The 27910-nt window shown below is 40.6% G+C and overlaps 1 protein-coding gene across 1 annotated transcript; it reads left to right on the forward strand.

Moving 5' to 3' along the window:
• Nucleotides 1–457: 457 nt before the first annotated feature.
• Nucleotides 458–27910, forward strand: LOC119732222 (putative tRNA (cytidine(32)/guanosine(34)-2'-O)-methyltransferase). The gene is made up of 12 exons (XM_038205655.1): nucleotides 458–541; nucleotides 1320–1406; nucleotides 17578–17798; nucleotides 18703–18772; nucleotides 19768–19870; nucleotides 20364–20442; nucleotides 20797–20849; nucleotides 21289–21342; nucleotides 25044–25146; nucleotides 25707–25790; nucleotides 26328–26431; nucleotides 27274–27910. The coding sequence occupies exons 3-12, from the start codon at nucleotides 17678–17680 to the stop codon at nucleotides 27553–27555; spliced, it is 1053 nt and encodes a 350-aa protein (XP_038061583.1). The 5' UTR covers nucleotides 458–541; nucleotides 1320–1406; nucleotides 17578–17677; the 3' UTR covers nucleotides 27556–27910.

Raw genomic sequence — 27910 nt, forward strand, 5'->3', positions numbered from 1 at the left:
GTTTGTGCAATTTTAATTTGAATGCCCTGTTGTTAAAATGGCATGATTAAAATGTGAAATCACATGCTTCAAATGTTAAATTGATTGGTGTTTTTAGCTAATTGAATGTTGAACTCAACGCGCATTCAAATTCGTGCGAACATGAGTGATTGGTCACCAATTTGGCCGCCAAATCTGCTAACTTGGCCGGGAAAACCTATACCAACCACGGGAATGACAGCACAGCAAGATGAATTCAAAGGTTATTTTTGCGAAATTGGCCGGGAAAACCTATGTTTGTATTGCTTGACAATTTCCACCAATATTCAACAGATTTGTGTTAGATATCACTACTAATCACTAGACAGAATTTCAATTGAACACAGCATGTAATTCTTTAGTTACCGATCTGGTTATTTTCTCATGACACATAATATTCCATAATGAGAAAAATCCTTGACAAAGATGTGGTGACGTATGACCACTAGGTAGTGTAGCGCGCCCTCTTTTGAAAGAAAATTTAATGGTAGGGGTTTGCATTGCGACGTAGATGATACACTGGGTCCTACTAAAGCGCGTCAACAAGCGTCAACAAGCGTCAACAAGCGTCAACAAGTTTAAGTAGTCGTTAAGTGCGCGTCAACAAATTTTGTATAGGCCTTTGAACAATAAAAACAGCTTTATATGGTAGAAAAGGCAATAATGAACATCTTCTGCATATCAATTAAAGTTAAAATTACTTAAAAAGTGGTTTTCCAGCGCAAAATCTACGACGGGTTTTTCGGTTTAGTATTGGCCGCCATCTTGTTTGAGATCTACATACTACGCATGCGTGGAGTGTACCATTCATGCATAGGGGTTTCTTTATACGATACGCTTAGCGATACCTCGTTTGGTTTTTGCATTGGGATTTTTTGGCAGACATTCTGAACAGTGTCAGTAGGCATATTTTTCAAATAATTAGCCAAGTACCGTGACCAAGTTTTGCATAATTTATAATTGAAAAAAAAAGTAGTTTTCCTACTTTCCTGTAAAGAAACCCCTATGCGTGAATGGTACACTCTACGCATGCGTAGTACGTAGATCTCAAACAAGATGGCGGCCAATACTAAATCGAAAAAATCCGTTGAAGATTTCGCTCTGGAAAACCACTTTTTAAAATAATTTTAACTGTAATTGATATGCAGAAGATGTTCATTATTGCTTTTTCTACAATATAAAGCTGTTTTTATTGTTCAAAGGCCTATACAAAATTTGTTGACGCGCACTTAACGACTACTAAAACTTGTTGACGCTTGTTGACGCTTGTTGACGCGCTTTAGTAGGACCGGATACACTAGCTTTTAAGCTTCTAGCCTATTCCTGATCCTCCAGATGGGATGATAATTGATCAAGGATCGTATTCGTACCCTTGGTCTGGATAAAAGGTTTGTGTGTTTATAGCCCCATGGTCATTGCAAGTATCAAAAAGGTTTAACCTACACTTACCATGCTTTACAGATCGGAAAGAATGTATCCTGACGCCACTTCTCTGGTTGTGTGTGTACACATGAAAATGAAAAAGTCATGATATTGGATGGCAATGTACGCGTACAATTTACAAATCATGTAGGGAGGGGGGGGGGGGGGGGCTAGGCCTTTATGTTGCAGCGTAACTAGGAATCAACGGATTTGCAAATTCGGTGCGCCGAAACTAGAAATTTTAATTTCGGTATTGCATTTCTAAATCCGGTGAGGTACTGTCTCGTTCACGAACATAACATGGCACGGCCGGTAAAACAAGGATTGTTTTTGTTACTATTTATTAATGGAAGGCCCTAAAAATTAAGTACCGGTATTTGGTGTTAAGCTTAAGAAAATTTAGGTAGTTATGTCAAGCATATCAGGAATATGTATTTAGGCATAAAATTGCATTGTTGCTGTGTAAATTCCAAGGAAATTTTGAAACGTTTTGCCTCAAACAAATTTCCTCTATTTTATCAGCGGTGTGAAGTTGGTTACTTATTCCGCGTTCCTTGTTCGACATTCGCACGCTAAACACTACATGTACAAATCATGCATAGAGTGTATCCAAAGCTGCATATACACATTCGCAAACGGCTCATAGACTGGTTTCCTATCCCGCTAGGCCCAGGAACACTTTGTTTTGCCACACATTTTCGTACAACAGAGACCTCTTTTAGGCATGAAGAACACTTTGGACCGGGAAAGGCTGGAAGTAGGGGGATGCATGAGGACCTGGGAAACTGGAAAATAATGGGTCTGACCTGGTCCAAGGGGTTTCAGTATTTTTTTCATATTTTTGAAAAAGACAAATCTACGGCGATTTTAATGCACATTTTCCCAAATGTTTGTGTACAAAATCGGCGCTCTCAAAGAAATTCCTTTTAATCATGAAGAACGCGGCTTGGACCGGGCAAGGCTGGATGTAGGAGGATGCAAGAGGACCTCAGGAACTAGAAAAAAATAAGTCTGACCTGGTCCAAGGGGTTTCAGTATTTTTTAAATATCTTTGAAAAAGACTTAATTCTACGGCGATTATAATGCACGTTTTCCCATATGTTTGTGTACATAATCGGCGCTCTCAAATAAATGCCCCTTTAAGCATGAAGAACGCCTTGGACCGGGCAAGGCTGGATGTAGGAGGATGCAGGAGGACCGGAGGAACTTGAAAATAGTGGATCTGACCTGGTCCAAGGGGTTGGAATATTTTTTTCCATATTTTTGAAAAAGACTTAAATCTACAGCGATTTTAATGCACGCTTTTCCATATGTTTGTGTACATAATCGGTGCTCTCAAAGAAATGTCCCTTTAAGCACGAAGAACGTCTTGGACCGGGCAAGGCTGGATGTAGGAGGATGCAGGAGGATCGGAGAAACTTGAAAATAGTGGATCTGACCTGGTCCAAGGGGTTGGAGTATTTTTTTCATATTTTTGAAAAAGACTTAAATCTACGGCGATTTTAATGCACGTTTTTCCATATGTTTGTGTACATAATCGGCGCTCCCAAAGAAATATCCCTTTAAGCATGAAGAACGCCTTGGACCGGGCAAGGCTGGATGTAGGAGGATGCAGGAGGATCTGGGGAACTTGAAAATTATAAGTCTGACCTGGTCCAAGGGGTTGGAATATTTCTTCCATATTTTTGAAAAAGACTTAAATCTACGGCGATTTTAATGCACGTTTTTCCATATGTTTGTGTACATAATCGGTGCTCTCAAAGAAATCTCCCTTTAAGCACGAAGAACGTCTTGGACCGGGCAAGGCTGGATGTAGGAGGATGCAGGAGGACCTGAGGAACTGGAAAATAGTGAGTCTGACCTGGTCCAAGGGGTTAAAATATTGGTTTCATATTTTTGAAAAAGACTTTAAATTTACGGCGATTTTAATGCACGTTTTTCCATATGTTTGTGTACATAATCGGCGCTCCCAAAGAAATGCCCCTTTAAGCATGAAGAACGCCTTGGACCGGGCAATGCTGGATGTAGAAGGATGCAGGAGAACCTGGGGAACTTGAAAATAATAAGTCTGACCTGGTCCAAGGGGTTGGAATATTTTTTTCATATTTTTGAAAAAGATTGAAATCTACGGCTATTTTAATGCACGTTTTCCCCTATGTTTGTGTACATAATCGGTGCTCTCAAAGAAATCTCCCTTTAAGCACGAAGAACGTCTTGGACCGGGCAAGGCTGGATGTAGGAGGATGCAGGAGGACCTGAGGAACTGGAAAATAGTGAGTCTGACCTGGTCCAAGGGGTTAAAATATTGGTTTCATATTTCTGAAAAAGACTTAAATCTACGGCGATTTTAATGCACGTTTTTCCATATGTTTGTGTACATAATCGGCGCTCCCAAAGAAATGCCCCTTTAAGCATGAAGAACGCCTTGGACCGGGCAAGGCTGGATGTAGAAGGATGCAGGAAGACCTGGGAAACTTGAAAATAATAAGTCTGACCTGGTCCAAGGGGTTGGAATATTGTTTTCATATTTTTGAAAAAGATTGAAATCTACGGCTATTTTAATGCACGTTTTCCCCTATGTTTGTGTACATAATCGGTGCTCTCAAAGAAATCTCCCTTTAAGCACGAAGAACGTCTTGGACCGGGCAAGGCTGGATGTAGGAGGATGCATGAGGACCTGGGGAACTGGAAAATAGTGAGTCTGACCTGGTCCAAGGGGTTGAAATATTGGTTTCATATTTTTGAAAAAGACTTTAAATCTACGGCGATTTTAATGCACGTTTTTCCATATGTTTGTGTACAAAATCGGCGCTCTCAAAGAAATTCCTTTTAATCATGAAGAACGCGGCTTGGACCGGGCAAGGCTGGATGTAGGAGGATGCAAGAGGACCTCAGGAACTAGAAAAAAATAAGTCTGACCTGGTCCAAGGGGTTTCAGTATTTTTTAAATATCTTTGAAAAAGACTTAATTCTACGGCGATTATAATGCACGTTTTCCCATATGTTTGTGTACATAATCGGCGCTCCTAAAGAAATTTCCCTTTAAGCATGAAGAACGTCTTGGACCGGGCAAGGCTGGATGTAGGAGGATGCAGGAGGACCGGAGGAACTTGAAAATAGTGGATCTGATCTGGTCCAAGGGGTTTGAGTATTTTTTTCATATTTTTGAAAAAGACTTAAATCTACGGCGATTTTAATGCACGTTTTCCATATGTTTGTGTACATAATCGGCGCTCCCAAAGAAATGTCCCTTTAAGCATGAAGAACGCCTCGGACCGGGCAAGGCTGGATGTAGGAGGATGCAGGAGGACCTGGGGAACTTGAAAATTATAAGTCTGACCTGGTCCAAGGGGTTGGAATATTTTTCCATATTTTTGAAAAAGACTTAAATCTACAGCGATTTTAATGCACGCTTTTCCATATGTTTGTGTACATAATCGGTGCTCTCAAAGAAATGTCCCTTTAAGCACGAAGAACGTCTTGGACCGGGCAAAGCTGGATGTAGGAGGATGCAGGAGGACCGGAGGAACTTGAAAATAGTGGATCTGACCTGGTCCAAGGGGTTGGAGTATTTTTTTCATATTTTTGAAAAAGACTTAAATCTACGGCGATTTTAATGCACGTTTTTCCATATGTTTGTGTACATAATCGGCGCTCCCAAAGAAATATCCCTTTAAGCATGAAGAACGCCTTGGACCGGGCAAGGCTGGATGTAGGAGGATGCAGGAGGACCTGGGGAACTTGAAAATTATAAGTCTGACCTGGTCCAAGGGGTTGGAATATTTCTTCCATATTTTTGAAAAAGACTTAAATCTACGGCGATTTTAATGCACGTTTTTCCATATGTTTGTGTACATAATCGGTGCTCTCAAAGAAATCTCCCTTTAAGCACGAAGAACGTCTTGGACCGGGCAAGGCTGGATGTAGGAGGATGCAGGAGGACCTGAGGAACTGGAAAATAGTGAGTCTGACCTGGTCCAAGGGGTTAAAAATATTGGTTTCATATTTTTGAAAAAGACTTTAAATTTACGGCGATTTTAATGCACGTTTTTCCATATGTTTATGTACATAATCGGCGCTCCCAAAGAAATGCCCCTTTAAGCATGAAGAACGCCTTGGACCGGGCAATGCTGGATGTAGAAGGATGCAGGAGAACCTGGGGAACTTGAAAATAATAAGTCTGACCTGGTCCAAGGGGTTGGAATATTTTTTTCATATTTTTGAAAAAGATTGAAATCTACGGCTATTTTAATGCACGTTTTCCCCTATGTTTGTGTACATAATCGGTGCTCTCAAAGAAATCTCCCTTTAAGCACGAAGAACGTCTTGGACCGGGCAAGGCTGGATGTAGGAGGATGCAGGAGGACCTGAGGAACTGGAAAATAGTGAGTCTGACCTGGTCCAAGGGGTTAAAATATTGGTTTCATATTTCTGAAAAAGACTTAAATCTACGGCGATTTTAATGCACGTTTTTCCATATGTTTGTGTACATAATCGGCGCTCCCAAAGAAATGCCCCTTTAAGCATGAAGAACGCCTTGGACCGGGCAAGGCTGGATGTAGAAGGATGCAGGAGGACCTGGGAAACTTGAAAATAATAAGTCTGACCTGGTCCAAGGGGTTGGAATATTGTTTTCATATTTTTGAAAAAGATTGAAATCTACGGCTATTTTAATGCACGTTTTCCCCTATGTTTGTGTACATAATCGGTGCTCTCAAAGAAATCTCCCTTTAAGCACGAAGAACGTCTTGGACCGGGCAAGGCTGGATGTAGGAGGATGCAGGAGGACCTGAGGAACTGGAAAATAGTGAGTCTGACCTGGTCCAAGGGGTTGAAATATTGGTTTCATATTTTTGAAAAAGACTTTAAATCTACGGCGATTTTAATGCACGTTTTTCCATATGTTTGTGTACAAAATCGGCGCTCTCAAAGAAATTCCTTTTAATCATGAAGAACGCCGCTTGGACCGGGCAAGGCTGGATGTAGGAGGATGCAAGAGGACCTCAGGAACTAGAAAAAAATAAGTCTGACCTGGTCCAAGGGGTTTCAGTTTTTTTTAAATATCTTTGAAAAAGACTTAATTCTACGGCGATTATAATGCACGTTTTCCCATATGTTTGTGTACATAATCGGCGCTCCTAAAGAAATATCCCTTTAAGCATGAAGAACGCCTTGGACCGGGCAAGGCTGGATGTAGGAGGATGCAGGAGGATCTGGGGAACTTGAAAATTATAAGTCTGACCTGGTCCAAGGGGTTGGAATATTTCTTCCATATTTTTGAAAAAGACTTAAATCTACGGCGATTTTAATGCACGTTTTTCCATATGTTTGTGTACATAATCGGTGCTCTCAAAGAAATCTCCCTTTAAGCACGAAGAACGTCTTGGACCGGGCAAGGCTGGATGTAGAGGATGCAGGAGGACCTGAGGAACTGGAAAATAGTGAGTCTGACCTGGTCCAAGGGGTTAAAATATTGGTTTCATATTTTTGAAAAAGACTTTAAATTTACGGCGATTTTAATGCACGTTTTTCCATATGTTTGTGTACATAATCGGCGCTCCCAAAGAAATGCCCCTTTAAGCATGAAGAACGCCTTGGACCGGGCAATGCTGGATGTAGAAGGATGCAGGAGAACCTGGGGAACTTGAAAATAATAAGTCTGACCTGGTCCAAGGGGTTGGAATATTTTTTTCATATTTTTGAAAAAGATTGAAATCTACGGCTATTTTAATGCACGTTTTCCCCTATGTTTGTGTACATAATCGGTGCTCTCAAAGAAATCTCCCTTTAAGCACGAAGAACGTCTTGGACCGGGCAAGGCTGGATGTAGGAGGATGCAGGAGGACCGGAGGAACTGGAAAATAGTGGATCTGACCTGGTCCAAGGGGTTGAAATATTGGTTTCATATTTTTGAAAAAGACTTTAAATCTACGGCGATTTTAATGCACGTTTTTCCATATGTTTGTGTACAAAATCGGCGCTCTCAAAGAAATTCCTTTTAATCATGAAGAACGCCGCTTGGACCGGGCAAGGCTGGATGTAGGAGGATGCAAGAGGACCTCAGGAACTAGAAAAAAATAAGTCTGACCTGGTCCAAGGGGTTTCAGTTTTTTTTTAAATATCTTTGAAAAAGACTTAATTCTACGGCGATTATAATGCACGTTTTCCCATATGTTTGTGTACATAATCGGCGCTCCCAAAGAAATGTCCCTTTAAGCATGAAGAACGCCTCGGACCGGGCAAGGCTGGATGTAGGAGGATGCAGGAGGACCTGAGGAACTAGAAAAAAATAAGTCTGACCTGGTCCAAGGGGTTGGAATATTTTTTCCATATTTTTGAAAAAGATTGAAATCAACGGCGATTTTATACACGTTTTTCCATATGTTTGTGTACATAATCTGCGCTCCCAAAGAAATGTCCCTTTAAGGATGAAGAACGCCTTGGACCGGGCAAGGCTGGATGTAGGAGGATGCAGGAGGACCTGAGGAACTGGAAAAAAGTGGGAGTGACCTGGTCCAAGGGGTTAAATCCTTTTTTTCATATTTTTGAAAAAGACTTAAATCTACGGCGATTTTAATGCACGTTTTCCCATATGTTTGTGTACATAATCGGCGCTCCCAAAGAAATACCCCTTTAAGCATGAAGAACGCATTGGACCGGGCAAGACTGGATGTAGGAGGATGCAAGAGGACCTGGGGAACTTGAAAATTATAAGTCTGACCTGGTCCAAGGGGTTGGAGTATTTTTTCCATATTTTTGAAAAAGATTGAAATCTACGGCGATTTTAATGCACGTTTTTCCATATGTTTGTGTACATAATCGGTGCTCTCAAAGAAATCTCCCTTTAAGCAAGACGAACGTCTTGGACCGGGCAAGGCTGGATGTAGGAGGATGCAGGAGGACCTGAGGAACTGGAAAATAGTGGGAGTGACCTGGTCCAAGGGGTTAAAATATTTTTTTTCATATTTTTGAAAAAGACTTAAATCTACGGCGATTTTAATGCACGTTTTTCCATATGTTTGTGTACATAATCGGCGCTCCTAAAGAAATATCCCTTTAAGCATGAAGAACGCCTTGGACCGGGCAAGGCTGGATGTAGGAGGATGCAGGAGGAACTGCGAAACCTGAAAATAATAAGTCTGATCTGGTCCAAGGGGTTGGAATATTTTTTCCATATTTTTGAAAAAGATTGAAATCTACGGCGGTTTTAATGCACGTTTTTCCATATGTTTGTGAACATAATCGGCGCTCCCAAAGAAATGCCCCTTTAAGCACGAAGAACGCCTTGGACCGGGCAAGGCTGGATGTAGGAGGATGCAAGAGGACCTGGGGAACTTGAAAATTATAAGTCTGACCTGGTCCAAGGGGTTGGAATATTTTTTTCCATATTTTTGAAAAAGATTGAAATCTACGGCGATTTTAATGCTCGTTTTTCCATATGTTTGTGTACATAATCGGCGCTCCCAAAGAAATGCCCCTTTAAGCATGAAGAACGCCTTGGACCGGGCAATGCTGGATGTAGGAGGATGCAGGAGGACCTGGGAAACTTGAAAATAAAAAGTCTGACCTGGTCCAAGGGGTTGGAATATTTTTTTCATATTTTTGAAAAAGAAGTAAATCTACGGCGATTTTAATGCACGCTTTTCCTGATGTTTGTGTACATTATCGGCGCTCTCAAAGAAATGTCCCTTTAAGCACGAAGAACGCCTTGGACCGGGCAAGGCTGGATGTAGGAAGATGCAGGAGGACCTGAGGAACTGGAAAATAGTGGGTCTAACCTGGTCCAAAGGGTTGCAGTATTTCTTAAATATTTTTGAATAAGACTTAAATCTACGGCAATTTTAATGCACGCTTTTCCATATATGTTTGTGTACATAATCGGCGCCCCAAAGAAATGTCCCTTTAAGTATGAAGCACGCCTTGGACCGGGCGAGGCTGGATGAAGGGGCATGCAGGAGGACCTGAGGAACTGGAAAATAATAAGTCTGACCTGGTCCAAGGGGTTTCGGTATTTTTTTAAAAATATTTTTGAAAAAGACTTAAATCTACTTTGATATTATTCACGTCTTTCCGTTTTTGTTTGTGTACATAATCGGCGCCCCCAAACAAATACCCCTTTAGGCATGAAGCGCCTTTGACTGGGCAGCGAATTTTTTGTTATTATTATAAAGCTTGTTTATAACTTTGCATTTCATTTTTAATTGCGCAAAGAAAATGTCATGTTAAAAAAAAAAAAAAATTTAAATCTATAATGGCGCGGTTTATATAAAAATGATCATACGCGTATTACAGAATTATATAAAAAATACGAGTAAAACCAGTTACATCCTATGTATCATAGGGATAAACTACTGAAAAATATGTCACGACAATACCAAAAACAATAACAATACGCCGAAACGAAGAACATTAACATTTAATAACCAGTTTTTTTGAAGGATAGTTGTGTGGATGTTTATATCCTACTTTTACTTTTAAACGTTCTTTCCGATTAACACTATTTCGTTCAAAGCGCGTTTTGTAGCCCGGTTTGGCTGTTCCAGGACGGAGTGTCCCTTTAATCATGGCAACAGCGGAATAGCGTTACAGTCATCATGTAGGCCTTACTTTACAGGACGGACACCTTAACTTTGTGCTCAATAGAGTACCGGAAAAAAAACCATTGGTTTCACTGTATTTAATTATCAAAGAAACATCATATAAATCTGTTATTCAATAAAACTGAAACTGTACTGTTTATTTATACATGTAAATTGAAATCAAGAAATGCATGTGTAAGTTTTGCAAAGCAGCTGCCTGCAACGTACTTTATTATTCATCAAGAATTTTTTTTTCGCTGCTGACTTTGTGTTGTGCCTTGAATTATTGTCCTGTAAGTTTTATCTCGAAATCCGCTTACTTTACGCAAGTCTTTAAAAAAAGAAATTACTTATTCATCGATGGTAATCAGAGCCTGTTTCTCAAACCCAGTACATAAAGCAAACTTTATCATGTGTCTTGGACGTGACTTTGGTGTGACTTTGATGTAGGCCGCCAAAACCGTGCACCCCCCCCCCCCCGGCGCTAGAATATCTTCTATAGAGATCAATGCAGTAAGTGTACCACATTTGGAGCTTTAATCCGGCGTGTACGTCGTGATTTTTTGTCCTTGAGCCACTGGACTATAAAGGAGGGTATGCTCAGCTTGCTGCTATTCTAAGCAATCTGAGTTCCGTCGTATAAATTACTTAGGCAACTGATCCATCTTTCTAATTAACCAAATGAGCTATGACTTCATAAATCAATCAATCCATGTCTGGGGATATAATAGTCTATCCTCTGGATGAGGTTATTCCACTAAATATCTCATAATAAACACTTTTTAGTGGTTGGGCACATGAACCATTGTACACTAAAGTATGTCTGTGTCCAAACTCTACGTGTACAGCAGCACGACAGTGGCGTAAATCTGCGCCGGCGAGTTTGTTTCTGCATTCAATATGGGTCCGTTGTTCAATAGAGGACAATAGGGTCCCCAATTCCTGAGAGGTCCCCAATTTGGATTTGTGTACAAAACATATGGGAGGTCTTCCTAAAAAGCTGGTAGTACAAACAAAAGAGGGACAATAGGGGGTCCCCGATTGCAGGCAAATTCACTGGATATGGAGTTTGTATCCTCACTTTGCTTTCGTGTTCTAAAGTTTTCGAGTTTGAAAGTGTCGTTTCAAAATGCTCCTATTTCAACCTGAATTAATTTCCTGGGCAGAAATTCGTACTTAATATCCCTCACACAAAATACTTGGGTAAAATCCATAGGCCTATATCTATTTCGTGATAATCATGTGGAGACGTATTCATCTATAGAAATTGCCATGTGGAGACGTATTCAGTCTTTTGTTCCCTATTATACCCAAGTATCCACTGGGTACCGTGTAGCAGAGAAAACACACGTGCAACATCACTGGTGAATCGAGGATAGGAACCATATCGAGGACGACCTCGATTTAAACGAGTATAAAATCAATGAGAGCTGTAGCGAAAAAGTTAGTATTCAAACAAAAGAAAATGAAAGAGAAACAAAAGAAAATTCTCAATTTACACCATCAACAAACGTGGGTGTGCGTTGGGGGGGGGGGCGTGGCGGCGGCGGGGATGACCAATTTTCCAAAACACCACTTTCATTGCTGTTGAATACATTTTTGTTGTTGGGATGTTAAAAAATACGTTGATTTTTTTTCTCATCACGAAAAAGGGGATGGTGTGGGGTGATTCAATGGCCCATCCCCCTGACCCCATGCCCCGTATTTACGCCCTGATATATTGTATCATACACTACATAAATCACTCTAAGACCTCGTGGGTGATTCAGTATACTATCGACCTCTACGAAATATATTTCGGTAAAATATGCTGATTGCACGTCCAAATAATCCTTAAACGGAAAAGCATGTGTAACAACGACATTATGTATTTTCTCAGATTCCGCTCATTTATCGCGTTATAAACTGTGAGTTTCTCATGTAAACATTACATTTTGCCATCGGTTATGTTGAGCGTATTTCTGGGTATACACCAATGTATACCAGTGGGCGACTGAGTTTAAAATCTGAAAGGAATTCACAAGATTACATTTTATATATTTGTCATGTTCTCTGCCATTGCGGACTTCTATGGTCTTCGAGATTGTGTCTTCTAGAGGGGCAACTGTATAAGATGACGTGTAGGTCTATGCTAAAATGCTTTGTGTCACATCACAAAGTAAGATTTAATTTGTATTCTATTCAAGCAAATTCTAAATTTGTCTATTTTAATTGGATTTAAATTTCTTTTTGCGCCCGTCACGCGTATAATGTAAGCCTGAATTATTACTGTAAAGCTGCAAACAATGCAGTATATTTTTATATTTCATTACAATTTCAATATCAACTATGTTTAATGCAAACATGGCGCTTTTTTTGGCTTGATGTCTCATTATAAAAAAGCCTAACTTTTGTGTTGCTAGAAAGTGCATGAAAACGTTTATTCTTTGATGTGAGTTTGAAAATAGGTTTAATTATAGAATTATAGGTTTTCCCGGCCAAGTTAGCAGATTTGGCGGCCAAATGGCGACCAATCACCCATTTTCGCACGAATTTGAATGGGCGTTGAGATCAACATTCAATTACCTAAAAACACCAATCAATTTCACATTAGAAGCATGCGATTTCACATTTTAATCATGCAATGTCAAAAACAGGGCATTCAAATTAAAATTGCACGAACGAGCATCCAAATTCGCCGGAGCTTCCAGCTGTGAAAGTCTGGTCATTCGAATTCACCAGTAAGCAAGCATGTGAAAAGAACATAGGCCTAAGCAAAGTAATTCGAAATAGGTCCATGTCTTCCGTCGTTTGTTAGTGTTTTTTTTCCAATTTGGAAATATAGATATAAAAAGTGTCTCCCACAAGACTTTGCCACTAATCTGATGACTATGCAAACTGTAATAGATTGAATCACAAGAAATACCAATTAATATATGCCAGCTCATGGGCATTAGATGAGAATTTCAATTGTTGATCCTGGTCGTTTGATGCCCAAAACTATCTTGCACTGCAGATTTCTACTGCCAGGTCAATTGTATGAACGTATCTGAGATCTGGCAGACGGGGACACAAAAGTGGACCACGATATGAAACAGAAATAATGAAAAGGTGAAAGAACTAAAAAGACTGGCATCTGTAATTATTCCTCCGTTGACTTTCATTTTGAATGAGAAAAGTGCTAAATAGAATGCGCGGAAATGAAAACAAAAACAAGAATCTCATGCAAATAACTCTAAACCAAATGGCAAACCGACTTCGAAATCGAATGATCACTTAAATGACATAACTTCAATTAAGAATGTGTTCAACATGAAAATGTAAGGTTTTAAAATGAATTTGAACGACTGAAATCTAATACGAACCACGAGACATGTCGCTTCAAATTGGCCAATATCAAAAAGAATTCGGATGCTATTTCTGCGAAATTGGCCAGGAAAACCTAAAGTGGCTTTATGTTAAATGAAATCAATGGACGAGTCCGTCTTCAAGTCTTGACAGCACATAATTTGGAAGTGTGCAATTAGTTTTGGGAGATCCACATTTACATGTTTTAGTACTGAAACAGATTTTATCTTGTCATTGATGTAGGCTTGTCTGAAGCATTTACTAAATAAAACTTTTTCATAATGTAAGGAAGCTAAAAAAGAGGGCGCCGGTCCTGACGAAAACTAAAAGCCCTTGGACCAGGCCAATCTCATTATTTTCCAGTTCCTCAGGTCCTCCTGCATCCTCCTACATCCAGCCTTGCCCGGTCCAAGGCGTTCTTCATGCTTAAAGGGACATTTCTTTGAGAGCACCGATTATATACACAAACATATGGAAAAACGTGCATTAAAATCGCTGTAGATTTCAATCTTTTTCAAAAATATGAAAAAAATACTGAAACCCCTTGGACCAGGACAGACTTATTATTTTCCAGTTCCCCAGGTCCTCCTGCATCCTCCTACTTCCAGCCTTGCCCGGTCCAAGGCGTTCTTCATACGTAAAGGGACATTTCTTTGGGAACACCGATTATGTACACAAACATAGGGAAAAACGTGCATTAAAATCGCCGTAGATTTAAAGTCTTTTTCAAAAATATGAAACAAATATTCCAACCCCTTGGACCAGGTCAGACTCACTATTTTCCAGTTCCTCAGGTCCTCCTGCATCCTCCTACATCCAGCCTTGCCCGGTCCAAGGCGTTCTTCATGCTTAAAGGGATATTTCTTTGAGAGCACCGATTATATACACAAACATATGGAAAAACGTGCATTAAAATCGCTGTAGATTTCAATCTTTTTCAAAAATATGGAAAAAATTATCCAACCCCTTGGACCAGATCAGACTTATTATTTTCAGGTTTTCCAGGTCCTCCTGCATCCTCCTACATCCAGCCTTGCCCGGTCCAAGACGTTCTTCATGCTTAAAGGGATATTTCTTTGGGAGCGCCGATTATGTACACAAACATATGGAAAAAACATGCATTAAAATCGCCGTAGATTTAAGCCTTTTTCAAAAATATGGAAAAAATACTCCAACCCCTTGGACCAAGTCAGATCCACTATTTTCAAGTTCCTCAGGTCCTCCTGCATCCTCCTACATCCAGCATTGCCCGGTCCAAGGCGTTCTTCATGCTTAAAGGGGCATTTCTTTGGGAGCACCGATTATGTACACAAACATAGGGAAAAACGTGCATTAAAATCGCCGTAGATTTCAATCTTTTTCAAAAATATGAAAAAAATATTCCAACCCCTTGGACCAGGTCAGACCCACTATTTCCAGTTCCTCCGGTCCTCCTGCATCCACCTACATCCAGCCTTGCCCGGTCCAAGGCGTTCTTCATGCTTAAAGGGATATTTCTTTGGGAGCGCCGATTATGTACACAAACATATGGAAAAACATGCATTAAAATCGCCGTAGATTTAAGCCTTTTTCAAAAATATGAAAAAATACTCCAACCCCTTGGACCAAGTCAGATCCACTATTTTCCAGTTCCTGAGGTCCTCCTGCATCCTCCTACATCCAGCCTTGCCCGGTCCAAGACGTTCTTCATGCTTAAAGGGACATTTCTTTGGGAGCGCAGATTATATGTACATAAACTTATGGACAAACGTGCATTAAAACCGCCGTAGATTTAAGTCTTTTTCAGAAATATGAAAAAAATACTGAAACCCCTTGGACCAGGACAGACTTATTATTTTCCAGTTCCCCAGGTCCTCCTGCATCCTCCTACTTCCAGCCTTGCCCGGTCCAAGGCGTTCTTCATGTTTAAAGGGACATTTCTTTGGGAGCGCCGATTATGTACACAAACATATGGAAAAACGTGCATTAAAATCGCCGTAGATTTCAATCTTTTTCAAAAATATGAAAAAAATATTCCAACCCCTTGGACCAGGTCAGACCCACTATTTCCAGTTCCTCAGGTCCTCCTGCATCCTCCTACATCCAGCCTTGCCCGGTCCAAGGCGTTCTTCATGCTTAAAGGGATATTTCTTTGGGAGCGCCGATTTTGTACACAAACATATGGAAAAACGTGCATTAAAATCGCCGTAGATTTAAGCCTTTTTCAAAAATATGGAAAAAATATTCTAACCCCTTGGACCAGGTCAGACTTATTATTTTCAAGTTCCCCAGGTCCTCCTGCATCCTCCTACATCCAGTCTTGCCCGGTCCAAGGCGTTCTTCATGTTTAAAGGGATATTTCTTTGGGAGCGCCGATTATGTACACAAACATATGGAAAAAACGTGCATTAAAATCGCCGTAGATTTAAAGTCTTTTTCAAAAATATGAAAAAAATATTTTAACCCCTTGGACCAGGTCAGACCCACTATTTTCCAGTTCCTCAGGTCCTCTTGCATCCTCCTACACCCAGCCTTGCCCGGTCCAAGACGTTCTTCATGCTTAAAGGGAATTTCTTTGAGAGCACCGATTATGTACACAAACATATGGAAAAACGTGCATTAAAATCGCCGTAGATTTCAATTTTTTTTCAAAAATATGGAAAAAATAATCCAACCGCTTGGACCAGGTCAGACTTATTATTTTCAGGTTTCACAGGTCCTCCTGCATCCTCCTACATCCAGCCTTGCCCGGTCCAAGGCGTTCTTCATGCTTAAAGGGGCATTTATTTGAGAGCGCCGATTATGTACACAAACATATGGAAAAACGTGCATTAAAATCGCCGTAGATTTAAGTCTTTTTCAAAAATATGAAAAAAATATTCCAACCCCTTGGACCAGGTCAGACCCACTATTTCCAGTTCCTCAGGTCCTCCTGCATCCTCCTACATCCAGCCTTGCCCGGTCCAAGGCGTTCTTCATGCTTAAAGGGATATTTCTTTGGGAGCGCCGATTTTGTACACAAACATATGGAAAAACGTGCATTAAAATCGCCGTAGATTTAAGCCTTTTTCAAAAATATGGAAAAAATATTCTAACCCCTTGGACCAGGTCAGACTTATTATTTTCAAGTTCCCCAGGTCCTCCTGCATCCTCCTACATCCAGTCTTGCCCGGTCCAAGGCGTTCTTCATGTTTAAAGGGATATTTCTTTGGGAGCGCCGATTATGTACACAAACATATGGAAAAAACGTGCATTAAAATCGCCGTAGATTTAAAGTCTTTTTCAAAAATATGAAAAAAATATTTTAACCCCTTGGACCAGGTCAGACCCACTATTTTCCAGTTCCTCAGGTCCTCTTGCATCCTCCTACACCCAGCCTTGCCCGGTCCAAGACGTTCTTCATGCTTAAAGGGACATTTCTTTGAGAGCACCGATTATGTACACAAACATATGGAAAAACGTGCATTAAAATCGCCGTAGATTTCAATTTTTTTTCAAAAATATGGAAAAAATAATCCAACCGCTTGGACCAGGTCAGACTTATTATTTTCAGGTTTCACAGGTCCTCCTGCATCCTCCTACATCCAGCCTTGCCCGGTCCAAGGCGTTCTTCATGCTTAAAGGGGCATTTATTTGAGAGCGCCGATTATGTACACAAACATATGGAAAAACGTGCATTAAAATCGCCGTAGATTTAAGTCTTTTTCAAAAATATGAAAAAAATATTTTAACCCCTTGGACCAGGTCAGACCCACTATTTTCCAGTTCCTCAGGTCCTCCTGCATCCTCCTATATTCAGCCTTGCCCGGTCCAAGACGTTCTTCTTGCTTAAAGGGACATTTCTTTTAGAGCACCGATTTTGTACACAAACATATGGGAACATGTGCATTAAAATCGCCGTAGATTTGTCTTTTTCAAAAATATGAAAAAAATACTGAAACCCCTTGGACCAGGTCAGACCCATTATTTCCCAGTTCCCCAGGTCCTCATGCATCCCCCTACTTCCAGCCTTTCCCGGTCCAAAGTGTTCTTCATGCCTAAAGGAGGTCTCTGTTGTACGAAAATGTGTGGCAAAACAAAGTGTTCCTGGGCCTAGCGGGATAGGAAACCAGTCTATGAGCCGTTTGCGAATGTGTATATGCAGCTTTGGATACACTCTATGCATGATTTGTACATGTAGTGTTTAGCGTGCGAATGTCGAACAAGGAACGAGGAATAAGTAACCAACTTCACACCGCTTATTTTATCACAGATATGAGGGAGTAGCTGACAGAACTCAGAAGTCATAATTTATCTTCCAGCAGAAAAACCTCAACTCTTGTGACTGCAGTAGATTTTTGCTGTTCCAAGACATGGGACGTTCTTCAAAGGACAAGCGTGACATTTATTATCGCCTGGCTAAGGAGGAAGGATGGAGGGCCCGCAGTGCCTTCAAGCTTCTCCAGATAAACGAGGAATTTAACATATTCAAAGGTGACGCCAAAAAAAAGGGAAACTTTAAATCACAACTTAATTAATGTTATTCACATTCATTATCAATAGCACTCCGCATAAATGACGTCAATTTTGTTCCGCGCCGTATACGCGCGCATAATCTGGATATCACACAAACGTTTGAACAATCACGTGCGCGCAAGCATCCATATCTGGCTGCATAAATATGCGTAGAAATGGTGTTGCAAGCGTGCGCGTAATCTTCACGCGAGTACTACTAGTTCGTACAGCATGTTTGTCTGAGATCCAGGTATTTGCTTCCATTTTTAACAATAGTGAGGGGGCTATTAGTAGTAAAGATATAGTCCATCATTTGTAATTTGAGGATTTTGTACGTTTAAAGCAACATTAAAGCGTTCAAAATCTAATGAAGGATACTGGAAAAGTAACCTGATGAAGTTTCAGCTCAGCTTCAGCTGTTTGTTCCGGAAAAAACAGCATTCTAGGATCTCAATTTCCAATCAAAAGTTGCTGAATCATGTTTTGAATTGGGCCTGAATTCAGCGTCCGAGACACGTTCTCACTGAGCTGGTTGCAGCTATACGTGATGTCGCGCACTGATCCGGCAAATTATAGCAAACTGCACGCACGTGCGCGTCAGGCCAATGCTTGTGTGCGCTTCGCCGAATAACAAAACAAACTACTAATTTAAATTTTCCTACGGTGTGTCTTAAGAAATACCATTGGAAAGGCCTTCTTTCGTTGATTACTAAAAAATGACAGCTTACCAGAAAGAATAATTTCACAGGGAGTTTAGTTCCCTTACTATCTTCCAACCAAGTATGTTTTTCAACACTAATTTCTCCAGTTACTTTTCGGATGGCTGCAAATGACGGACTCTGGCTTTAAGCTAACAAAATGTGTTGATTTTTCTGCTACATAGATGTGAGCAAGGCTGTGGATCTGTGTGCGGCACCAGGCAGCTGGAGTCAAGTTCTCAGTAGAAAACTAAGGTATCTAAAAAAACAAGTGGGAGTGCACAATAAGCTCTGGCCGTGTTGCAAGAAGTCTTGCATGAAATCTATTAATCTATCAAAAAGATCCCTGCCAGAGCCGAAAAATTGCGACGCCGAAAATTGCAACGCTGATGGCACATGGTAAAAAGTAAAGTCTGTCGCGAGCCAATGTGGCTCATCAGGCAGGCGTTTGTCTCCAGGTTTCAGTGGCACCAGTCAACTGAGAATATTTCTACTCCCTTGGACGGGATGCTAGTCCATCGCAGGTTATTCCCCAGCTAATGCCGGTACCCATTTATACTCCTGGGTGGAGAGAGGCAAGTGTGGATGAAGTGGCTTGCCCAAGGACACAACATATGGCCAGCAGCTGGATTCGAACCCCGGACCCTCTGATCATGAGTCACGAACCCTAACCGCTAGGCCACACACTCCCCCCTGATGGCACATATGGACAGACATACCGACCATCCGACCAACCGACCACCAAGTGACATGTACAAGTTCCTGCTGTTCTTGACATTTCTTAAAATTGAAAAAAAAATTCCAACAATGATTGTGAATGGTTAGCTTGGTTTGAGTTGGTTTATTTACAACAAAAAAGTCAAAAAAGGTCCAAGTTCCTGCATGTACTGTTTTTATCTCCAAAATTTGTAACTGAAGACGTATATGCAGTTAGTTATCTGATTAGACCTCAATTTATACAAGTTGACAAAATTCTTTATTTAACCCTAACCCTCTAGGCTCATTTGGCTAGGAACCATCCTCAATGCTGCAGAATACTCCAATTGCCACCATGTAAAATTTGGATTCAGCCTCAATCCTCCAAAATCATCCGTTATTTCTTGAATTTGCTCAGTGGAGGGGTGGCCATTGCCTCAATCATTCCAAATCCTCCAACAATCACTGTTAATGGGTTGAGGCAGTGCGGATGACATTCAGAAGCAGTCAGCGGATGATATCGATCTATAATGTTTCCCCCATTTCTTCTGCAGACATAGCGAGGCCGATAAGTCAAAGGTCAAGATAGTGGCCGTTGACCTGCAGGCCATGGCCCCCCTGCCAGGGGTCATTCAGCTCCAGGGTGACATCACAAAGGTCAGTGTCCAACAATAGGATATTGCTTGCACAGTGATTGGTAATAGTTACTTTTAGGACTCTGTTCCTATAAAACTCACCCAAATAGTTGACCAAATGCCAGCAGTGATACCGTGTTGAATATCAACCAGTATTAATTTTGGGGAAAGAATGCAGGATTTTGATTTCTGAGGGAAATTACTAGGTAAAGTTCGACAACGGCAAAACACACAACTTGAAAAAACGAAGATGGTGAGAATGCCGACCAAGTGTTCAAAGCATGCTGCTGATTGGCTGGTGTTTTTGTAACATGGTCTCTGATTGGTTGAGAATGATAGAGAGATGTTGTTTTTGAAGAATTGAACTGAAAAATATAACCAAATTACTTACAGTTCAAAGAATTAATACATACATAATTTGTTTTTATTCAGGAAAATTAGGCAAACAGTCATAAATATGTTCAACCGTTAATTCACTCTCTTAATTAAACTGTATATTTTTATAATTTTTTAAGGAGTCTACAGCAAAGGAGATAATTAGTCAGTTTGAGGGTGAGCAGGCTGATCTGGTGGTGTGTGACGGGGCACCAGACGGTAATTTCATTTCCATATATGTCGCAAGATTTTTCCAGATTTGCTCCCTCTGAAATTTTGCTAAAAATGAGCACTAGTCCTTGCACTCTACCTTAAAGTGTTTTAAAGGGGCATGAAGTGCATTTTTCTTAGGAATATATTTTGTGCAACTTTCTACTCCACTTAAATGTATGACAAATATTTGACATCTCTTTTTGGTTAATTTTATTCAAAAGTGCACTTCTTTAAACATTGCCCATAAAAATTGTCCGTGCTTTTCCGGACAACTGAGGGAGCTGTTGCTATGATGTCATTTCAGGAAGACACTGTTCACATTGACACATTCATATCTTCGTTTCTGTTCTGTGTTTACAGTAACTGGGCTTCATGACATTGACGAATATATTCAAGCTCAACTTCTTCTTGCAGTAAGTACTGTTTCAGACAGAATGTTCATCACATCAGCACTGATGGTTACATCAAATTTAGTGACAATACAATTAGCGATTAGTGACATTACAATTAGCGACAATTAGCGAATTTGCATTTGGTGGGCAAGCATGGGCTTAAAAGCCACTCAAAATATGACATACCAGACTACAAGAACATGATTGGTTTTCTTGGTTTTTTCCATCATCTACAAGCCCAAAAAGTGAAACAAGTCAGTTGAACAATATTTGCTATGGCATACTAATCCTCCAAATCCATTTATTTCTGCAAGTTGCAGCAAAAGCAAATGTTGTACATTCCCTTTAATGTTCGCAGAAGAACCATTCAACAGCATTTTGACCCCAGGGATGAGAAGCCATAACCAGATACAGAGCCAGCATGTTTTAAAACCCTGTATTTCGTGTCATTTCAAAACAGGCTCTTAACATCACAACTCACATGCTGAAGCCAGGAGGAACATTTGTAGCCAAGGTATGACAAGCAGCAACTACGTGTACATATGTAAGAACTGATTGCCAATAGTAATTCCAAAACTCCAGCTGCAGTGACAAAGTGACTTTAATGCGGTACAGGGACTAGCCTTGACCAAGGCTATCAGCTTGTTCTCATACGAGCTTGTTCCCGCTACCGCACACCGCGCGCGCCGCGACACAATCACTAGTTGTACTATACCGTTAGCCTCAACGACCCTTGCGTGTGCTTTGTGTGCATGTACTGTACGTACGCCCCACACACACTTCCGCAAACAGCCGTACAATAAGTCGAAGCGCAAGATAGCCTTGACGCAACCGTGGCGAATTCCTTATGTGTTTCTTTATAGTTTCGACCGAAATCGGCCGAAAATTTCTGATGCGCATATATTACACGATATCCAATCAAAGCCCGTAAACTTTGACCTGCGACATACATATTCATGACCCACAAATTACTGTATACACCACGTACATGTACATGTACATGTATGTTCACTCAAACCATGGAGGAAGGAATTCCTTCCTCCATGCTCAAACCATGGTATGTCCAGGTATTTCAATCCCATTTTAAACCATTTCTCCAGTTTTATTACAAACAAATGAAACATGCCGCTATATGAGTGAACAATTTGTTCAAAATGATACTATTTCCAATGTATTGCGAATTGGACAGTTCAAGACAGTCCGCCGACGTTTTGTCGGTGCAACAGCGTACATTATCACGCCGCTACCTGCCCGTGCTATTCTGACAGCGAATGTAGGGAACAGGTCAACTCGGACCCAGGTCAAATCATACCCATTTAATCGAATGCAGGTTAACTCGTATCTATAAGCACCCGTATGAATTAACTGCAAGAAACGAGCTATTGACTTTGGGATGGAAATATACGAAACTGTCAGGTACATGGTGAAAACAAAACTCTCCCTGAATACGTACCATGTGCAAATTACATCTCATACGTACACACATGTATTTTAACGCGTACATATGAATCGTATATGTCGTACCTACGACATACGTACGACATGTAAGTCGTAGATGTAAATCGCACAAGAAACAAGTCGTTCTCACAAGATATGTTGCATGTACGACATAATCGACAAACAAGTCAAACATACGAGTTACAATTCATATTTTGTACACACGAGATATTAAGTCGTACTTATATACGACTTTGTCGTATGCGACAAAATTATATCGTACCCTGTCGACTCGACTTATGCACGACATATATGCTGTACCGGCACCTGTCGACATTATGTCACATGTTTGATATGTCATACTCTGTCGACATATATGTCGTACCCTGTCGATGATATTAGTCGTACCCTGTCGAAATATGTCGTACCCTGTCGATATATTAGTCGTACATACGACATATAACTTATAAGTTGTTCATACAAGTTAAAATCATTCTTACAGAATAAGTTTGCTGAAGGAGAGATATTTTTTTCCCATATCCCCTTGACAGCTTAGAAGAAATACCCCCCCCCCCAAAAAAAAGTCAGCGGTAGATATATAGTCGTGTTCCCTAACGTGGCGCACTTCGAAGCTTACCCAACTTTCCTCGTGTAGTGTCGCCAAACCTCTTTGTTGATAAACCTCAAATTCATGCAGTGAAATGCTGGTACTTTTACCTTATCAATGCTTGCTATTTAACCTCTGTGAACAATTTCGGTTTCATAAAATTTAATCCGAAATGCAAAAACGGTCGCGTCCGGAAATTGGGCACAAATTAGCGGAGTGTTCCCTAACGTGGCGCACTTGAATAAATCTCAGAAAATTCCAAATTAACATTTAAGAATTTCTGTAAACTTGATAAATTCTGATAAATCATTACTATCTTTACTTACAAACCCAGCCAGATGTTTGTCAGAAAATTATTTTCTTATTTTTCGGGGCATTTTCAAAGGGTTCACTTTGCACTTGAAAATAAAATCGGAAAATCACGCCAAAATAATTTTTTCTTTTAACTTTGTAACGGGTAAATAAACTCGCGATTTATGAACGGGAGTGTTTAGAACTTGATGAAATTTCACTTTCTGTGAAATTTCAGTTAAAACTTTTGCTCTAGCTAGGCGCTACAGGCGAAAAATAAAAGTGCGCCACGTTAAGGGCCGCGCCACGTTAGGGTACATCAACAATACTCAATAGTGTGAGCACTTTTTTTGCCGCTGAACGTGAAAGCGCAGCGTGTCTTACTGCATGGCGCCAGCCGGGCCGGTGCCTACAGTGGACGGCCCCAACGTGGCCTCTGTGCATGGTGACATCGTTTTTGCCGGCGTGCGGTTTTGTACCGTTTGCCGTTTTTGGAAGGTCTAATTTTTCATCCTTTTTCATTTCATTTTCGACCCAAACTATGTGTAACTTTATAAATATTATTCTACTATTATTTAAGATTTTAAGGGGGTGTTTACAATAATTATTGTTACCACAGGCCGTCTGGTTTATAAACCTTTGGTCGTATTATGTAATGCAATAAATATTCATTTTTTTGTCAGCCGTTATCCAATAAGAGAAGACTATTTACCATAGCGCGTACTAATTATCATATTCGGCATACACGGTTGCGTCAAGGCTATCTTCCGCCTCGACTTACTGTACGGCTGTTTGCGGAAGTGTGTGTGGGGCGTAAGTACAACATGTACATGCACACAAAGCACACGCAAGGGTCGTTGGGGCTAACGGTATAGTACAACATTGTGTCGCTGCGCGCGCGGTGTGCGGTAGCGGGAACAAGCTCATATGGGAACAACTGATAGCCTTGGTCAAGGCTATACAGGGACTAACAGGTTTAGCCTCGACCCTCCATGAAAGTTTGGCTAGAAACCCTGCCAAACGCAGCAACATGCAACACTTGTCTAAGTGACAAGCCTGCCCAGTGCAGCAAGATCCATCAGGTCAAAAGTCTCAAGGCCAAGCTGCTTCAGAGTCTGTGGTCCCCCAACGCAGCAGGATACAACTGAGGCATTGATCTATAGGACTAGCTGTCATTGTCTCAGAAGCGGCCGTTTATGCACTGGTGTTGGTAGCTGAATGCAGCAAAGTGCACCCGGCTTTTCCACCTGATGCACTGTGTTGCGTCTGGAAAGGTTTAGGGTTAATGGGCCACATGCAGTAGTTGACCATTTTGAGTACAGACAGAGCACGATGTTTTCTCAGAATCAGGGTGAATAGTTAATTGAAAACTGATCGGACGACCCTGGTAAAAGAAATTGAATAAATAGATAAACTGATTCTCCATTTGAAACTGCAAGTTTCTTTTCCTGATAGGTACATTCATGAAATACTTTATATTGCAATCTTATTATAAAATGTGACTTTTGATTTGTTATTGTTCAAACAGATTTTAGAAAACATAGTTTAATAGTAGAGTTTTGGGGGAAACAATAAAAAAAAGTAGCACGTCATTCAAGAGAACGGAATGGATTGGGAAAACATCTTTACAGTCATTTAGCCCCTTAAAGACAACTGACGGTGGTAGCCGCGGTCCGGCATGCATTCTGGAATGACATGGTATGCAGTGTGTGGGCAGCTGCACGGCAGCTGCTACTGTGCAGTGCACTGAGGCGTAACAACCCGGCCGCAAGGGGTTAAAAAAAAACTTACAGATTTGTGTACAAATGTGTATTTTTTTGTTTTATTAAGTTTTGACTAGTCTTTTTTTTTTAGCTTGGTGTTTACATTTTCATATGCAGATATTTCGGGGCAAAGACGTCACACTCCTTTACTCACAGCTGAAAATTTTCTTTCCGAACGTGACTGTGGCCAAGCCTAGAAGCAGCAGAAATTCCAGCATTGGTAAGACACAAATCATTTTATATCTTGAGCTGTTGTATTTTTAGTAACTAGAATATCTGATCGAGTAATTGTGATAAGATGGCATGTATTACCCTCAATGGACCCCAATTCATGCCTGTCAATCAAGTGGTGCCCATTAACCAATTAGATTGCTGCTTTTGGTCAGGTGACCACTGTAGCTCAGTTAAACCAAAAAGTGGGTGGGATTTATGACCAAACTCTCTCAGATGTTTTAAATTAATATGCACAAGATTTTGAGGTTTTTGCAGGATTGATGCAAGTATACCCCTTCCTGCCTGTCAATCAAACAGTGTGCATTGACCAATAAGATCACCACTTTTGGTCAGGTGACTGCCATAGCTTGGTCAAACTCAAGTCCAGCACTGTGAGAAATGTACACAATCCAAAATATTGGGCGGGGCTTATGGCCAAATCCGGAACGGTTCATTATTTCATATGGGGACTGGACGTACAAAGAATATGCCACTAAGCTCTTGCAAGGTGGAGGATTTTGGAGGATTTTGTTGTTAAATTTTCCATTTTGTTTTGTTTTGTTGCAGAGGCATTTGTTGTGTGTCAGGGTTACGCCCCGCCTGTCGGTTACAAACCGAACATGTCTAACCCTCTTCTGGACCAACACTATGGTAGGTATACTATCAAACATCTTTAAAACCTATTTTCATCCCGTTTTCCTAAGTTGATTGTTCATGTAAATGTAATTTTTAAAAGTCATTTTCTCAAACAACTACTTTTTAACTTAAATTTAGTTGGTGGTCTGTATTTCTGTATCGGTACCCTTAAGTGTAGAAAGCTGTTAACAGCAGAAATTTTTTACAGAAATAAAAAATCTCAATTCTCAAAAGTCTGATTTTACATTCATTTTGTAATGATGGATCATGTATGTAAAGTTATCAACGTTGATGCAATGTGGTTAACATATAGCACCTGTACTACATTGTATTACATTGTGTTTATACACTGAAGAATCAATAACACCATAGAGTGCTTAGGCGGTTTCAGGCGCTACAGTGACTATTAAAGAGAACTTTGGGAAAGAAAAAATTCACAAGTTTATTTGGCTGGTACTCAACCTAAAACCTCCAATTCAGCCATTCTATACAAAGAGTGATTATTATGACTACTTTCCGTATGAATTTGGCTTGTTTGTTTGTTTTATCCAGATGTGGATTTCAACAGTCTAGAAGGCCCAAACCGAGTCATTGTTCCGTTCCTAGCCTGTGGGGACCTCAGTGCTTACGACTCAGATAAGACATACCCTCTTGAGGTAAACTGAATGTAAAAACATATTAATTATCAAGTTCTTTCTAAGGTAGCATGTTTGAGTTCGACTTGTCAAATTTAGGGGTTTCGCAAGCAAACAGATGCAGTTCCAGATAGGCCATCAGATCGTGTGGTATTGTGACCTCATTTGCAACTCACTATCCGCTACACGTGTGCATGGCACCAATACATCGTGCGCTACGCGTCATGTGAAACGCCATGTTAAATTGTCAGTTTTCACCCTCTCTTCTGCTAAGCTATTTAATCATGTGTGATTTGCTTGAAAGGGGATGAATTGCTGAACATGTACGTGCCATTTGTCGATGTTTCAAACCCAGATTTTTCTGCAGATATCAGGTTTTCATTGGAGTCTGCCATTTTGGATAACTGCTATTTATTGGTTCAAAAGAATGGTCGATAACAGGTCTGGATAGCTATACAAGTATCTGTACTGATGCGAAACCACTCTTAACTGAAAATTTAATTTGCTTTTAGTTAGCTGTATAACGCAATGTACTCGCATAAATCAAAAAAAATTACACAAAATTGAAATATGCAATTTTGTTTTATAGATTTTTAGTGTTTTGGGTCTGTCTTTGGAACAATTGACTCCTTTGGTTGGTTATTATTTCAAACTATTTGAAATTTGAATTCAACACTGCAGTTACCTACAGGCACATTCTTTTGACTTCAATGTGGGGTACACCAAGCCTGATGTAAAGTGTATGTTGGTAGGCTGCTGTACAGGTTTTAGTCCAAATCTAGCATTGGATTTTGACAGATTTGGGATGATAATGAAGACTTGGAGCCTAAAATTACAGGTTTTTTTCTGAATTTGTCTCCCAGTTGGAACCCGGTGCAGGCTACGCATACCACCCCCCGACCCAATCACCCATAGACCCGCCTTACAAGACAGCCTGCTACCTCAAGAAGAACGACCTCTTGTCCAAACCGGAAACAGCCGGATCTGGCAAGGACCGACCGGCTGGAACCGGTTCAACAGATGATGCAGGGGCGTCGGGGGACTTGAGCCCCGGGTCCGAATCGCAAAACCTCAGCGAGCGACTTCAGGAGTGTGACATTCAGGGTTCAGCAGACAGCAAAAGTGCTTCTGTGTACAATCAGTGAATTTCTATGGACTTGGTGCAATACCTCCTCTAATGGTGACATAATTGACTGTAAATTGACTAATTGACAATAAAAGATAATTGACTGCCATCATGTGACCAGAGCCTTTGCGAAGATGCTTTTGGCGTATTCGAAGCCCCTTTCCCGTGTTGAATGAACACAAGAATAGGGTGCTGAATGAGGGGAACAAACACGCGAACGGTGTTCACGAACAAGATTCTCACTCACCATGTATTGGAGAGTAGATGTAGAACATCAAGAACAAAGTTGGCAGACTTAGGCCCCTATGGGAACTTGCGTTACTATTTGTCTATAAAATTTAAAGCATTCATTCAGTGCAGGAGCAGAAACGATA

The sequence above is a fragment of the Patiria miniata genome, unplaced genomic scaffold (assembly GCF_015706575.1).
Source record: "Patiria miniata isolate m_02_andy unplaced genomic scaffold, ASM1570657v1 HiC_scaffold_24, whole genome shotgun sequence".
In the NCBI taxonomy this organism is placed as follows: domain Eukaryota; kingdom Metazoa; phylum Echinodermata; class Asteroidea; order Valvatida; family Asterinidae; genus Patiria; species Patiria miniata.